At 36.9% G+C, this 17,319-nt stretch overlaps 1 protein-coding gene across 1 annotated transcript in view; it reads right to left on the bottom strand.

The window, feature by feature from the left end:
* Positions 1 to 17,319, bottom strand: part of DGKB (diacylglycerol kinase beta) — a 925,979-nt gene that overhangs the window by 479,157 nt on the left and 429,503 nt on the right. The window contains exons 12-14 of the mRNA XM_082472689.1: positions 11,338 to 11,455; positions 8,884 to 8,972; positions 8,685 to 8,801 (exon numbers count right to left, since the gene is read on the bottom strand). Of these exons, the coding sequence (XP_082328815.1) occupies positions 8,685 to 8,801; positions 8,884 to 8,972; positions 11,338 to 11,455 (324 nt within the window). The remainder of the gene's footprint in view (positions 1 to 8,684; positions 8,802 to 8,883; positions 8,973 to 11,337; positions 11,456 to 17,319) is intronic.

The raw sequence follows: 17,319 nt of genomic DNA, 5'->3' as shown, positions 1-17,319 counted from the left end.
TTTCTTTTCTTATTTTGTGGTATTTTATTATGGCAGCCCTAGGAAACGAATATACCAGTCATTATGAAAACGGAACCCAAACCCAAAGACAGGCTGTGTGTCTGAAGACTCTTTTGTAATGTGGTGTCACAGAGAAAAAGCTTCTGCTTTTTGATCCTGTACCACCTATTTAAAACTGACAATGCAAGGCTCTACGAAGCCTCTACAAATAGAGAGATGTAAGAAAAAAATTGTGTGTACACATTGAGAAAGTACTGATTTTCACTCTTGACTGCAGTTAGTGAAGCTTTACATGCGACTCTGAAGGACAGAGATGCAGGGCACTGACCACAGGTACATAAGCTGAGGGCCTCAGCCTCCTCCATGCCTCCATACCATGCGTTTCTAACAATCTGCAACTGATATGATAGGGGATGACTAACCTCTCTATACAGTTATTTGAGGGTTACCAGATGTAAGAAAGGATAACAAAGATAAAATGAATTTAATGACAGCTTTTTGGCATTTAGGCTAGTTTCCCAGGTGGGGGGAAAAAAAAAGGAACTGAGGACTCAGGTAGAATCACACAGTTGATAAGCCGAACAGAATGTGTGTGTAAAGGGTAACTCTTCGTACTGAGGTTTGAGGGTTTCAGAGCATAGGTACCAGCAAATGGTCCTATGAAATACTGCTCTCTGCAGAGCTAAATAAAACCAGCATGGCATTATCCAGTTTGATTGTCATGGGGTCCATATTCCTGAGCTTTGTCTAGGCAGCTGCAAGGCAGTCTTGCAAGAACATAGGCATATAGCAGGGTCTACAAGGAGGTCAGTAACCATATCATCATCAGTGAAACAGGGAGACGCAGTGCAAAATAATTCTCCTCCCCAAGAAGCCTGTATTAACTAATAATGTGCAAGGTACCTTATACTTTTATGAAGACTGGAATCTGGCAGCTGCTAAATATAGTTGGATGTCCATCAACATCATGAGATTATTTGTAACCAGGAGTGTCAAACCAGAGGACACCATGTTGGAAAATACTGATCATTCTACAATGTGTATAGCAGGTCTAATGCATTTATCATACTGCTCAGAGACATACTTGAGGACAAAATATAAAATGTGAAAGCCAATGAGAAAATGCTTATAGTTCCCAGGACTATTTATCAAGATTAATAGTGAACCTCATTTTTGCTGTGAAACTAAAACTTCTGCATAAAGCCTCTTTTTTAAAAAAGAGCAAATATCAACAAAATAGAAACCATATAATAGAATTTAAAAGGCACTTTCCCCCAAAACGGGTTATGTTCTGTTTCTTGATTAGGTGATGCCTACACAGGGTACTCATTTGTGGAAAACTCATTGAGCTCTACCCTTAAGATATTTATTCTTTTCTGCATGTATGTTATTTTTCAATAAAACTGTAAAAAGGAAAAAAAAAAGTGAATATAATCAGCAATAAAAACAAGTTGCTTAAACTCGTCACCATGACATTTTACAGAAAAAGACACAGCACAGTTGAGTCCTTCTCAGTGTCAATAAGATACTGAAGTCTGACAATTGTCTTAAAGATAACCCAGATCCCAAATCAGCAAAACAGAAAAAGCCTCATCAAGAAGAGAAATAAACTAGAACACTGATGAATCCTGCCTCTTAAATGAAATGGCCAATGAAGCCCCAGAGAAAGGAAATCGTTACCTTTTTAAAAGTGTTTTTATTTTTGTTCACAGTTACCTCTGCATTTTTAAAGAGTAAGGCATAAAAATACTCAGGTCGTTATTTTATTGTATATACAGAAACGTCCATTCATGTTAAGGGAATCAGTCCCTTATCTAGGAAATTCATAAAATATAAACCAGCTATTCCTGGAAGTGAATTAAACACTTGGAAATAATTTCAGAGTTTATGACAATTTCCAATAGCACCTAATTTAGAGCCAGGTCTATGTTTATTGAAAACAGCTGTCTCAATTTAGGAAGAAAAAGAAAATGTGTGAATGAGTGTATGTGTGTGTGTTTAATGGATGGAGTTGAGAAAAGAGTGAAGGCATTGTATTGAGAAGAAAGCAATGTAATCTAAGAAGTCAAAAGGGAGAAAAATAGAAAAAAAATTTTCATAAGAATTTGGAGTCAAAAAGAAATAATTCATTTTCCTACAGAAAAATGAAGTGACTAGATTTAGAGGAACATTTGCTGGTTTATATATATTTTTTCTCTCTAACATTTTGCCATTTCAGGGTGCTGCCTTAATGCTGGCATTGGCCAAAGCATGAACCTTTCTATTTTCAAGGCGTCGGAAACCTTTAAACATTATTGTTAGGAGTTATTATTTTTTTATTTTTTTGGGGGGGTATTTGCCTCACTTTATTTTTTATTTTTTAACATCTCTATTGGAGTATAATAGCTTTACAATGGTGTGTTAGTTTCTGCTGTATAACAAAGTGAATCAGCTATATGTACACATATATCCCCATATCTCCTCTCTCTTGTGTCTCCCTCCCTCCCACCCTCCCTATCCCACCCCCCCAGCTGGTCACAAAGCACCAAGCTGATCTCCCTGTGCTATGTGGCTGCTTCCCACTAGCTATCTATTTTACATTTGGTAGTGTATATATGTCCATGCCACTCTTTCACTTTGTCCCAGCTTACCCTTCCCCCTCCCCATGTCCTCAAGTCCATTCTCTAGTAGGTCTCCGTCTTTATTCTGTCATACAGAGGGAAGTCAGAAAGAGAAAAACAAATACCGTATGCTAACACATATAATATGGAATCTAAAAAAAAAAAGAAAAAAAAAATGGTCATGAAGAACCTAGGGGCAAGACGGGAATAGAAATAAGGAGTTACTATTTTAAAAGAAGTAGGAACCCTACATGATACCAAAAGTCAGTAATCCATAGTCATCGTATAAGCTTTCGTTTGCGAAGCTCAAATGACATGTATCATCCTCCTACCCCGTGAGTCCTGCCTGACCGCGGGTATTTTACCGCAACCGGCGCAAATGACAACATGTTTTAAATACAAGTTTTACATGTCAAGAAAATATGTTCATGGCGGAAATGAACAGGTATAAACAGTGCAATCTTAACAATCAGAGAATGTAAGCAAGAGGAGGAGGAGAGAAGCAATGATGACATTCAGCCCGGCTGATCGAATTATAAAGCCCAGGGGAAATGGTTGCCTAATGTTAGAAGGTAGTTTATACGGCTTTCTTAGGATTTTTCTATTTTTTAAGTGGTTAGATTTACAGAAGGAGATAAAACCCAGTTCTAAGAGCCTAACATTCTATCTACATAATGGCAAATAGTATTATATCAAGAAGCCACAGGTTCTGAATAAAAAAGGGGTGCTAAAATGGATTTTTTTTTAATCTTTAAGCATTTGTTTACACTTGTATATTTGATGCAGATTTGAGTATTACAGGATGATTTAAAAAAAAAATTAAATCATGCAGTTAAAATTCACTATTTAGCAGTAAGAAGAACAGTGTTATCAGTCATGAAGGTGAATTATCGAGGACCTCCTCTAAACTCAGCACTCCATCAAGATTCAGGGTTATTAGAAGAAAAATGTGTATACTGGACCCGGAGCTGGATGAGATTGTAGTCTAACAGTGTAGACAACGTTAGCATGCAGATGTGACACGGCTGGACAGCATTTCAGTCTTTCCTTTGGTGTGGAATAAAAGTCCAGAAAGTGTTTAGAAAATGGCAAACATTATTATCAAGGAAAATTTCAAGGAAAATATGGAACTTAATTTGATTCCTGAGGTATAGTCAGTCAAAATTTGAGGTGGGTGCATTCAGGGCAATAATAGAGTAAGCAAAATAGGGGGGAAGCATGGCTTTCCCAGAGGCCTGTCAACAGACATGCTCGGCTACAGCAGGGACTGGGCATACGGGGGCTATTATAAATGTCATGTGCTTAGGTTTGGGTCAGATATTTGGAGAAGTGAAAACCAGGTTGAGGTAGGAAGAGGTGAGAGCTGCATTTATTATCACAGAACTATTATAGATTGCTGAAGGTGGCATATGATAACAAACTAGTATTTTCAGAAGATGACTCTGGAGGTGGTTTGCAGCCTGTGTTATAGGAAAAGTACCTTCTGCTAGGGAGATAAGCCAAGATTTCTGACTCTAATCTAGTTAAGAGGTGCTAAGAGCCTGCACGCGGGCTGTGAATGGTGAAGACAAAAAACTCAAATCTGAGAGAGATATTTTAAGGGGAAAACTTAAAGTCTCAGTGATAGGTTGAATATATGAAATAGGGGTGAAAGACAAGGATAAAAGAGATTGACTTCTATTTCCAATGATTGCAAGCATGATGTTACCATGTCTGATAGAATACAGTTGGAAGAGCTATTCTTTGTGAATACAAATAAATCAGTTTAGTCTAGGATTGAGTGATATTCGGGACCACATGGTTCTGGGTGCTTTTAGAATATGCAGGTGCTATTCTTAGACTGGGAAACTACAGATCCTTCCAGAAGTGAGTAAGAGATGGCAGGAGTAACATCCATGGAGTGCCCTCTGTGAGCCACGGGATGGGTTTTGTGTTCTCACATGACATTTTAGCTAGTTTTCACTATGATAATAATTGTCCTTCCATAAGCACTAGTATGTATGGGGCCTTCCCTAAACACATTGACATAGATTTTTTTAAAAAATTCATTTAATTCTTATAAAACTCTTACAAGATAGGTATCATTAAGTCCATTTTACAAATTAGGAAGCTGGCCAAAGCTTTTCACATACTTGGCCCAAGATTGTACAACTACTATCTTACTGGTTGGACAGAGACATTCTCAAGAATCTGGTCAGTCTAACTTATGACGAAGTTAAAACTCAAGCCATTTCCAAAAGTCATATGTACAAAGGAAGTGATGGCATTTGGAAAACCACTGAAATGAAGCCAGGTTTTGTTCTCTTTGTTTCTCTCTGCAATCTATTCCTCACGGACTCCGTTCAGATGGGCCTTACTAAAGCTGAGCTTTGATGGTGCCATATCCCATCACGACTTCTGCTAGTTCTTTGCTATATTAATAGCACTTTCTGGGAAGCATTAAGACATAAGAAAGTAGATTCAGTTTGTTTAAAGGCAATCAGTAGTGTAAGTGTCAGTCAAAAGCAGATCAACTTCATACTAAAATTTTCATACAGTAGTTCAGGAAGAAAGTAGAGATTATACTAAATACATAAATGTTTGGAGGTAAATATCCTCTGTTTAACCTAGGCAAAAAATCTATAAATTAATAGATATAGTCTTATAATTGCTTAACATTAAAAACCAAAAGAGCACAGAGGCTGAAGTTATTTTTAAGAAGGCTATATATATTCTTCTGGATACATGAGGACTTATTTAAAAATATCAAGTTTTGTTTCATGAACCAAACACCCACAGGAACCCCGGAGATCATGGTTTACAGCAAATCAGGCTGAAGTTAGCCAGAAGCCTCAGGTCTTGGGAGAGCTTAGTGAGAGGGCAGCCACTTTTCCCTGACTCTGCCTTAAACCCTTCAGTGGTCCCTGGTTTGCCTGTGTCCTGAGTAGAACTCGGGATTTAAATACATTTACAGCTTATATTGTGCTTTGCTGTAGTGACCAAACAGTCATCTTCATGTACACTCTGATCTTTTGTTAAGAATAAGACGTTAGGGACATGCTGTCTGAACTGAATTAGATATGAAATCCTTAGATTTTAAAAAGCAGAGCTTATTCAGAAGTAGCACCTTCTTTCCTATGAAAGGAAAGGCTTAAATTCTTACAACACTAGGACCAGGATCAAGACCAAATATAAATATGTAACTGGAGAGTGCTTGGGCTAGAAATACAGATTTTGGAGTCACAGGTGAGAGGAACCACTAAAACAAAAGAAAGAAAACAAGAAAAACAAAATGGAATATAAAACAAGAAAAACATTTCAAGATGCCTTGATTATCAGTAAGACCGTTAGCAATGGTAACTTTGAGGAGAATGATTCCCATAGAATGAAAAGGGCAGAAGATATACCTCATAGAGATTAAATGGGGGAAGGAGAAGAGGAGTCAAATAAAGAAACTTAAAATCTCTAAAAGCTTTTGTATTAGGAAAGGTAGCAGTGCATATTTTTATTTATTTTTCTTTAAATTTATTTATTTTTATTTTTGGTTGTGTTGGGTCTTCGTTGCTGTGCATGGGCTTTCTCTAGTTGCGGCGAGCAGGGGCTACTCTTCGTTGCAGTGCGCGGGCCTCTCATTGTCGTGGCTTCTCTTGTTGCGGAGCATGGGCTCTAGGTGCACGGGCTTCAGTAGTTGTGGTGTGCAGGTTTCAGTAGTTGTGGCTCGCGGGCTCTAGAGCACAGGCTCAGTAGTTGTAGCACACAGGCTTTGTTGCTCCGCGGCATGTGGGATCTTCCTGGGCTAGGGATCGAACCCATGGCTTCTGCATCGGCAGGCAGATTTTTTTTTTTTTCTAAATTTATTTATTGTATTTATTTATTTTTTGGCTGCGTTGGGTCTTCATTGCTGCACGCAGGCATCCTCTAGTTGTGGCGAGCTGGGGTTACTCTTCGTTGTGGTGTGCAGGCGTCCCATTGTGGTGGCTTCTCTTGTTGTGGAGCATGGGCTCTAGGCCCACAGGCTCAGTAGTTGTGGCTCGCAGGCTCTAGACAGCAGGCTCAGTGGTTGTGGCGCACGGGCTCAGTAGTTGTGGCTTGTGGGCTCTAGAGCGCAGGCTCAGAAGTTGTGGTGCACGGCCTCAGTAGTTGTGGCTCACAGGCTCTAGAGCGCAGTCTTCAGTAGTTGTGGCTCACAGGCTCTAGAGCGCAGGCTCAGGAGTTGTGGTGCACAGGCTTAGTTGCTCCGCGGCATGTGGGATCTTCCCAGACCAGGGCTCGAACCCGTGTCCCCTGCATTGTCAGGCGGATTCTTAACCACTGCGCCACCAGGGAAGCCCTGGCAGGCAGATTCTTAACCACTGCGCCACCAGGAAAGCCCAGCAATGCATATTTTTAGAGCGTTCAAACTTTAAACACATTGGTTTTTTTTCAAGAAATAAAAATAGGAAAGAAAAGAACAGATCTAAAACATTACACTTGAAATGTATGAAGGATGGCAAAATAACTTGAAATACAATGAAGAAATAAATTCTGATATTCTCTAACTTCAGTTTATATTAAAGATATAATTAATGAAAGATGCACTTTATGGGGAAAGTAAGAGGAACGGGCTCAGAAAAAAAACCGAAATATTTTTACAGATGCTTAGCAAGAAAAAAAAAAGAAAACTAATATTTTTTAATGGTCCAAATTTTTAAAAAAATGAAATAGTTGTGGTCTTCTTAAAACTGAGAACTCAACATGTTTAAGTAATTTCTATGTGTAATTTAAATCATTGTTAGACATTTTATTACAATAACCAAACACTTTAAAAAAATAAAACTGTCTTTCATAATTGAGGAAATTTCAAATGTAAATATAATTTAACCGAGTAATAGCTGAAAATGATTGAAGAAAATGCGTTCATTTTAAAAGAGTACTTAATTGTACTTTTGAAATGCAAGTCACAGTTTGTTTTTCTCATTATCCTGTGTGTATGTGTGTGTGTGTTTAAGAAAAATTTTTAAATGGCGTGTGTGTTGGGGAGGGGGTGTTGAGGGGCACTACAGAGAAACGTATCTGCTTAACTGAAACAACGCTCCCTACTGTTTTATTCCCACAAAAGCAAGAATAATTTGTCCTATAACAAGATGACTCATACACTAGCTGTAAAAAGAAAACAAAACCGATGGGGGGAAAAACCCAGCCCCATAAACGTTTTTGTACCAAATTGTAAAAAATGGCTATTCTTAAAAATATGCGTTCTAATTAATTTCCAGAAGTACAACATGAAACACTAGGGGTACCATTTAACAACTGCATTTATTCCAGAAGTTACTTGAAGCAGCTTTGACAATCAAGCAAACTAGGTAGAGTGCTAAGATTTCCTGGGAAAGACCAAGTGCCCTCTTCTTTCTCGATTGTCAATACCATTAATGACTAGCGTTTACATCCATATCTGTTATCCCTCAATTTATGATTTAACTAAAAGAGCAAGGCAACACCGTGTTGTAAAGAAGGGTTAAGTGAGTTCTTAAAAGCATCGAGAACTAAAATATGGACCCACCTGCATCTCTACCTAGTCATGTGGTCATTGATGATTTGCATAGATTTTTCTTGGTCTTAGTGTCCTCACTATAAAATTAAGTCTTTGTACCACATTATTCATTGTTCTACCCTTTTTAAGCCCATAGATTCTATGATTGGAATAAATTTAGAACATGTAGAATAGAAAATTTTACCAGAATAGTGTTTCTGGGCAGAGGGATAGCTGAGCTCTACCCAGTCAGTATCCCAGGCTCAAGGCCCACCCACAGCCATGGTGTCTGGTTACCTTCCTGGCTCCTAGAACTCCTAGAACTCCATGCAGCACAGATTGAACACCTCATGACAGTATTATCTCTAAGGTTGTCACTAGCTCTAAAATTCTTGATTCTATGAGGACAAATCTGACCTTGACATTTATCCCTTTGGGAGCCACACATGATATAAGAGGCCCCCATGAATTTACACTAACTTGGACTTAGTCTAAAATTCAGGATGGCCTTCCAGGATAGGACTCATCAGAGAACATGGGATATACCATCTTCATTGTGAGTGAATGCTAGAGATTTATCCTCTGATGTTACTCACTGTGATCTGACACCAAACACAATGCAGTCCTGTCAAGCCCTGGTAACATTTAACCGTTTTGTGGCATTTATCACACTTGGTTGGGCAGTTGCCTTCAACCCAGTAATGATGCATCACCTAGAACACAACAAAAGCACTGTGGTAAGAGGAGGCATCCATAAACACCATCCTCAAAAAGCAAGCATGGCCACACACTTACATCAGTGTTCTTCTTGGACTTTACGTAAGTCTTGATGCAAGAAGGAGGTGCTCTAGCCACGCAGCGCTCATGGACGGTGTACTTGCAAACTGAAAGGAAACATGTACACAAATTCAGAGCTAATCCTGGTCCTGATTGCAATTTTATACAGAAAGAATGACATTAACAGAAGCTCGTTTCATAGCCACTGCTCCCTAATCAATCCAATCAGCCACATCAAGGAAAAGTCCAACTCGACTGTTTTTACCATGGAATACAAAAGGCCAATTAGTACAGGAAATATTATGCATGTGAAGAACCAAGACTCCTCTATCATGGCAATAGCAGGAAATGCTTAATTAAATCAGGCCTCACTCAAATTTTTCACAATAATTCCCAGATGACAAACATACTAAAGACAAATTGATGACTGCCAAATGGCTTGGTGTCATTTGCTAGAAGGAAGAGATCTATATTTTACAAAGTATAGGCATGAGAGCAGCTGGCGGGCATGGGAATAAAAGCCCATGAGTTTATGCTATTTTGTCTATTGATTTATCTAAACCTTAAATGGCTGATTAGTCTATTTCCAGAGAATAGATTTCATCATACATGCCAGGCCTTCAGTTAAACTTCATCCCTCATTGCCATCATGGCACTGTTTGTCCAAAAGGAACAACCTTTGTTGGGCAGCATATTGTATATATATATATATATATATGCAAAATTTTATATGTATCTGCAAATATGTATAGAAACACATGCACAAACATATATATGTGTGTGTATATAAAATGCATAATGTATATAAAAAAACCAACACGTACACCTTATTGGCATCTTTAAATTACTTCATGGCTTGATTCTCAATATAACTCAGGGTCATATACAGATATTCTTTAATAAAACGCTGGTTTCAAATTAAGAATTCTAAATGCATAAATACATAGAATAAAAATTAAGTAAAAAACAACCAGGTAGCTCTCTCAATATAACAAACAAAAATTAACCACTGCATGAAGTTAGAATGAAAATATAATATTTATATAGTAAAACTATTCCCAAATATCCACATCTGTGATTTCCTTTGGAAACAGTTTCTCTTCTCTTCCATATTGGCAATAATGTTGAGTATTACATTTGCTACACTAATCAGTTAAAATTTGTGAGCAAGATTATCACTCTTATATGATATTGCCCATATTATATGAGAATTACCATTTTGTTTCATAAGCTCCCATCAATAGAAAGTACCGTGAAAAATTATTTTCCTTAAAAACAATAAAACTTTGAAAACAAATTACTTCCTTTGTACATGGAGAATGTTCTGGTATAAATAGCCTTTTAAATGTGGCCACCAGAAACTGCCCTCTAAAGTGGCACGAGGTAATTTTATGTAACTTTATTAAAATCCTTAAACACGTAAGAAATCACTTAAAAGTGTACCTACAATATGGTTTTTAATGTGAAATAAAACATCTGAGAGAAAGTCAACTCCCAAATATGTTACCAAAGAAGCTGTTAGCTAAAAATAATATCTGAAAATTATGTATTATATGGAAGCCAGGTAAAAAATTAGATTTAATATAAATGCACGAAAATGGGATGTGTCTAATAAACTTGACAATTTCAGTAACTCCATACACTGCAGAAAAGGGTGTGGATGGACCACGTGCTGGACCAAGACAAAGTCACACTTTAGTAAGGAGGACTCAATAGTCCCTCTGTTTTAACAGAGGCATCAGGGAATGCAAAAGTTCCTCAGGCACACATGTTGTTTATTTAAAACTTCTTAAGTGCCTTTTATAAATTAATTGTTACATATACTACCAGAAAGTATGCCATAGAATAAAATAGATATTGTAAAGATAAGTGTACCGAAATAAAAATAATGGCCACAATTCATGAACTGGCCACACTTTGGGTTCTAATATCCACTAACCATATATTAGATTTTCTTCGTGATAGAATTAAGAATCATGTGCCTGAGGTATAAGATTAGTTTGTATTCCTTGTGATTTCTTAGTTTGAATGGAAACTGATAATCAATTAATTATTTTTAAAAGACTGAAAGGAATTAGCTCATTATAGGAAGACAAGGTGAATAAAGCGATAACTTAGGGAGGGAAAAAAGACAAATATGCATAAGATATAAATATGAGAGACCAATGGATATTTTCATAATACTCCCAGAAGAAACGGGAATCATGAATAAATTAAACTAGAGTGGAAAGCAAATGGCTAGTGAATTGGGAAATGTCCTTATTTCTTTTCCAAGGAGAAGGTTTTCCAAAATTGAAGAAAGTTAAAACTAGAGTGATCTAAACCTTCAGAAACATACTTCAGGGAAAGATAAATCATAGGTACGGGAAGGGTCAGGTTATTTCTTAACTCCGTCTACAAATAGGACTATTCCGTGAAATCAACCCCTCCTCACCAGAGGTGATGACATCCGGGCAAAGCAAACATACTCACAGGAGCAGCAGAGGCCCTGCTTCCCCACGCCGATCAGCATGTTCAAGCAAAGATTGCAGTAGGCAGGTTTGTTAAAGTGCTTGAGTCGCCACACATGCTGTCCGTCATCCTTCACATTCTGCACAGGACGCAAGAGAAAAAGATTTCACTTAATGAAGTAAACAGTGGAATATGTAAGTGCCAATAAAATTCAGAGCTGGACTGAAGCATTTGAAGACAATCTGTTATTTCATCCCTGACTTTCTCCAAGATTGCCACAGAGTCTAGAAAACCACATGTGCTCTAGTGGAATGAGATCCTGCTAACAAATATCAGATGCTATAGCAACCCACAAATTCTTGCCTAATATCAACAGTTCAACAGCAGGTCCCAACCATCATAACCGTCCGCCAAACCGAGCACTCCTCAGAACAGAGGTGCGTTTGCCTCACGTCTGTATACTTTACTCCTAGCACAATTCCATAAACAAATAAGTGAATAAAGGAAGAGAAAATACTCTTGGGTGGAAGATTCTGAGAGATGAAAACCTTGGCAGAATATGTTAACACTTGCTTAATAGTAGGAATATGCAAATTTCATGATGGTGGTTAGCTCTTATAAGGAGGTAGAAGGGTGGGATGGGATGGGAAAGAATGACACTTAAAAGTAAGTTATTCATGATATTCTAAGGCTTCAGTTGGGGGATTCCTTATATGTTATAATTGACACTAATATATTTTTGTATGTCTCAAATAGAAAATTTTAAAAAATAAACTTTTATAAGGCTCTAATTACATTATTATTTTCTTTACTTCTCTTTTACAAAATATGAATGATTTTAATCTCATGGAAAGATGGCAAAAATATTAAAACTATATTACTGTATTTACTTATAACATCTCTATCATTATTTGCCACAATAAAACCTTGAGTTCAATTAATTCACATTTTAGCAAAACAACTGTAATTACTATTTATTCTTCTAAGTAAAACTCTATATAATAATATAATAGCTATTCTCTATTAGATACATTGTTTAAGATTGAAGTAACATGAAATAATATGATGCTTAAGATTCCTTACAAGGAGGTGAAGATATTAAATGAAGTTATTATACATCATTACTTTTATTACCATCATTTCCTGTATTAACATGTAGTCCTTGTACATCATGTACCAAACTGTATCAAACTCAGATTAATTTTAGACATCATTTATTGGTATTCTATAGAAACCACTGCAGGTCATGGTTTTTCAGGTTAGTCAAGTTGCCATACTTCTTAGAACACACTGAGCTAATACTTTTTTGAGCACCTATTATGTGCTCGGGCACTAATACAAATTCTGTGGTAGTGAGACAATATAAACATGTCCAGATCATCTTGTTTCTCTGGATAATAAAATATTAATAATAATGCTTCCTAACTACTTTTTCCTATTCCCAATCAAGAGATAAACCACCAGATTTGAAGTACCCAATTAAATCCACAGTAACTAATTCCTACATAGAACCAGAAATGTCAAATTTGCATCATAAAATGAAACATTAATGAAAATGCTTTCTGGGAGATAATTCTCCATGGGTCTCTTGAATTTCTGCACATTTTGTAAGCAGAAGAACTGTCCTTTTCTCCAGGTTATCTTTTCAAAGGTGTTTGAATAACATACAGCCTTACACAACAGAGATGTGCAGAGGGCAGGTTTCCTTATTGTCCGGTATAATAAAGATAATTTCTCCCTTCTAAGCAAAGGTTTAGCAAGTTTGTTTACTGTGTATTATAAAAGATTTAGTTTCCCCAAGCCAGGGGTTCTGAGCTCTGATGCTGTGCCAGGCAATTACTTGGACCTCTCTCCATCACCCCTAAGAGACTTCATGGGCCAGGAGAACCAGCTCAGATATGAAGCTCTTATTGCTTCTTTGCTGTGAGTAAACAAGTTTTTGTTTCTGACCCAGGCACTCATGTCCTCTGCCAGCACCCATGGAACTGTGGCAAGCTCACTTGTTCACTTGCAAGTAAGGTAACTCTCAGACCCTTCATGGTTCTTGACAATGCTCAGCTTCATTTTCCGGACAAAGAACTAACAAGTTCTCAGCAAAAGCACTTCTGCAGGAGATGCCAAGGAGGGGACATCAGAAGACAATGGTGTTTCAGGTTTTTTTTCCCAAAGCTTAAGAAATAGATTTTATAGTAATTTCTGAATCCAGTTCTGGTCTGCTCAAGTCATATGATTTCTAGTATCTTTATTATGTGAATGGAATGCTTTATATATTTGTTTAATTTTGCTATAGCTTCCAAACTATGTTTTAAAATTTCTATTCCTTCAAATAAGAATAAGATACCTTGATGTTAAAAGTTAAAGAGGTTAATTTTTAAAAAAATATATTGATAAAGTTAGCATTAAGCGTTAGTTTAAATAATTAGATTAATGCTTAAAAAGACATTTTTAAGTGAAAAGGAGAAAAGAAAATTTAATTTTCACATGTATTACTGTTCTCATAAGCCTTGTCATTTTATTTAGAAATGAGTGTCCATTACATGTGAATAAGCCTCCTCCTGTTGAAGAGCACATATGGACTAAGTTAGCTGGCATTTTCCTTATCAAAAAATAAACAAGTCTGAACGTGGGTGTTCTGTCAATCAGAACACTTAGCCATGTTACAGGCTGCCACTGATGCACAAATCCATTACCCCAACATAAAATGCTCTACCAAAAAACAAATTAAATCACTTTATAGCTCTTAGCCGGATACATTGCCAGAATATTCAGAGGATGAAATATGTATGTGACTTCAAGAGAAGAAATTGAAACCAGGAGCCAACTACTTCTAAGCAGCGCAAATTAAACGCCGACGCTATGTATTTTCATGTCTTGTCTTGTTTGTCTTATTTAGATGGTAAACTTACTGGGGAAGGGGGAGACACTGTGCCTTACTATATTCTATCAGCCAGCAGAGCATACACCTCTTAGTACTTCCATTGCAAATAAATATTTATTGTCATAGAGAGGAATTCATTTTTATAAAAAAGCAATGAAGAGGGAATCTGGAAGGCTTGATTCCTGGCCTCTGATGAAAATGTGGATAAGCCATTTCACCTTTCTTATTTTCCTCTCTAATAAAATGAAATAAAATGAAAGTAACCACTTTCCTCACCCGGGCCATGGTGTGAGGTTTCATTATACAATACCTGTGAAGTCAATTTAGCTCCTCAGAAGACTGGTGTTATATAAACAGCAAATATTATTACCATCATTGGGTTGAGTTGTGTAACATCCCAGTGTTTCAGCCAAAAGATCTGAGAAGGATGTTTGTAGGTTTATGATACTTTATTTCATAAAAGTTGTGTTCTCCTGGTTTTTTCATTACCAGACATTACTCTTAATAAAAATTTATTCCTGATATTTAGTAAACACTGTATTTATAATGAAGCAGTTCAGTTCTGTGCATGTGTCAGAGAAATGTTTAATGAAACACAGGCAAATTAACACAGAGAGGGAGTGCCAGGGTCTTCCTCGCCTTCTAATCCCCTGTAAGTCAAAAGGAGGCTTTGAAGGGAAGAATGCTCTTTGGAAAATATTGAAAACGATTTCATTATCTTAGTGGTTTCTAAGGTTTTAGTTTTTTCCGTAAATACCTCCAAGATTGCAGACAGTGTTCAAGTGAACTAGGGCTGTTATAAATAATATCATTTTTTTCAAAAAACCTCAAGGAGAAATTTCACTGATGTCACAGCCAAAATGCTCCCATCCCCCTACCTAGCCAGGTCCCTGTTTCAACTGACTTCACTTATGACACATAGAAGAGCTAAGGTCACAAATGGATTCCAACTCAAGAAATAATAAGTGCCATTAAATTACCATACTTTTCTGTTCAAGGTCTCCAAAAAATTATAATGATATGAAAGAAACTGTTCTTTTAGACAAAAAGATGAACTATATCGGGCCTGAGAAAAGAGAATGCAGAGAGAAGTTTTAAAATTCTGAATGGAGCTGCAATCAACTGCCCATCTCCAGATCCCACTTTCTGAAGTCAGGCTCAGACCCTAATAGCCTTAAGGTTCAAATGCCATTTCAACTGTCAGTAACATCACGTGGTTATTTTCCTTGAGTGACCCAGTGTGGAATCTCAAGAATTGTTGCATTTATCCAGCTTCATAACTCCTTTCTAGATTGTGCAAACAGCAGAACAACATCTTAACCAAATTAAATTTAAAAAAATAGAGTGTGAAACATTAGTTTTCCAAATATAGCTTAGTCTATTAAGAATACATCATCTTCTGCTTTCCATCATACTCATCAAGGGACACATTTCATCAGAAATCAGGAAGCAAACCAAAGAATTACTTCTACTTTATTGAATCAGGCAAAAAAATGTATCCTAAAACATTTCAATCAATGGCAAAGTTTAAACTATATATAGGGATTAAAGACCAGGACTCTGAGAACATATAGTGAAATCAACATACATAACCTTTCAAAAATCGTACAGGCCAGATTTGGGCCCAACAATCCAAGACTAAGAAGTGAAGGTATCCTTATTTTAAGCCAGGCTCCTATTTAAATGTGTATTCCTGTTTTTATGATAATATGAATTCAGGAATTTTCCTTGAAAAACCTAATAATGATGCAAGATTACAGATTTCAGGAATTGGAGCATTACTAATTATCCTGTTCATCGAGGAAAACAAATGTTTGAACTGAGAGAATATCAGAAAAGGAAAGGGATATTCCTGACTAATTTCTTTGTACATGTCCAGATAAGATGACTGGCAAAAAATGACCTAGTTAGTTAGTAACCAAGCCAGGGTGAAGGCCAGTTTGATAACGCTCGCTAATTCTCTTTCCAAGATAATTTAAAAACAGTTAACACTCATTCTGTTTGTATGACAGATTAATGATAGAATAACTTGGGGGTCAGCAAAACTATGGCCCTTGGGTCAAACATGGCCAGCAAGCTGTTTTTGTAAATAAAGTTTTATTGGAACACAGCCCTGCTCTGTCATTTAGGTGCTGTCTGTGGTGGGTTTTGCACTGCAGTGGCAGAGTCCAGCAGTTGCAACAGAGACCTTATGACCCACAAAGCCTAAACTATTAACTATCTGCCTTTTTACAGGCAAAGTTTGCCAATCACTAGAGCAGAGTTTATTGCTAGATACAGTTATTTAAAAAAGAAAAACATTTTCATTCAAAATACGGTTTTTTTAAAAAGCAATTCTTCACTGAGATGAATGCTGAAGGAAGAATGAGCAAGTCTCAGGCATAAATTTGTAACTGTAATCAAAATCACATATGCCACCCAAATACTCGATTTTACTTCAGATGTAAGAGACTATACCATTTCATACTGGGTCTCATGAAGTTTGAAGGACTTCTTGTAAGAGAAAGGAGATGACTTCTACTCCCTAGCATTTGATGAAGAATCAGGTTCTGATAAACTACAATTCTGATCCTGGCACCACAATGGGTATTAGGTAAAATAGAGTATTTTAAAAAATTCTGTTGATGGAGAAAAATGAACCACAATAAAATCACAACTGCTCTACCTTACATGTCACGTGAGGACTGCTCTCCCGGGGCAATATTCTTATCTGGGTAATTGGGCTAATACACCACAGTCACTTTCAAATACACTGTGGTATTTAACATGCACTATCAATTAGCATCTACTCTCTGAGCTCATAATTGACAATAGACAAGAATATATAGGACAACATAACAAGACAGGCCTCACAATAAATGGCTGAATTCAACCTAAAGCTTCTAGATTTCCAATCTCATGAGCAAAAGTGGGGGGCGGAGTAGGAGAGAATGGCACCATGAATCAAATTCTCTACAGGTAATAACAAAACACATTTACTGCCTACAGAAAAGGAAATAAATCTCAATTACTAAAAAAGGCCCTCATCACTCAGTTGTCATTGTGTCATTACTAGTTTGTAAAACACTTACCATGCCTGGGAATTAAAAAGCTGTTTTTAACAAATAGATGCTCTGATTTGTGAT

This window comes from Balaenoptera physalus (genome assembly GCF_965194825.1).
Source record: "Balaenoptera physalus genome assembly, chromosome: 8".
NCBI lineage: Eukaryota > Metazoa > Chordata > Mammalia > Artiodactyla > Balaenopteridae > Balaenoptera > Balaenoptera physalus.
The sequence above is the reverse complement of the archived record's forward strand: the minus strand, read 5'-3'. Positions and strand labels throughout refer to the sequence as shown.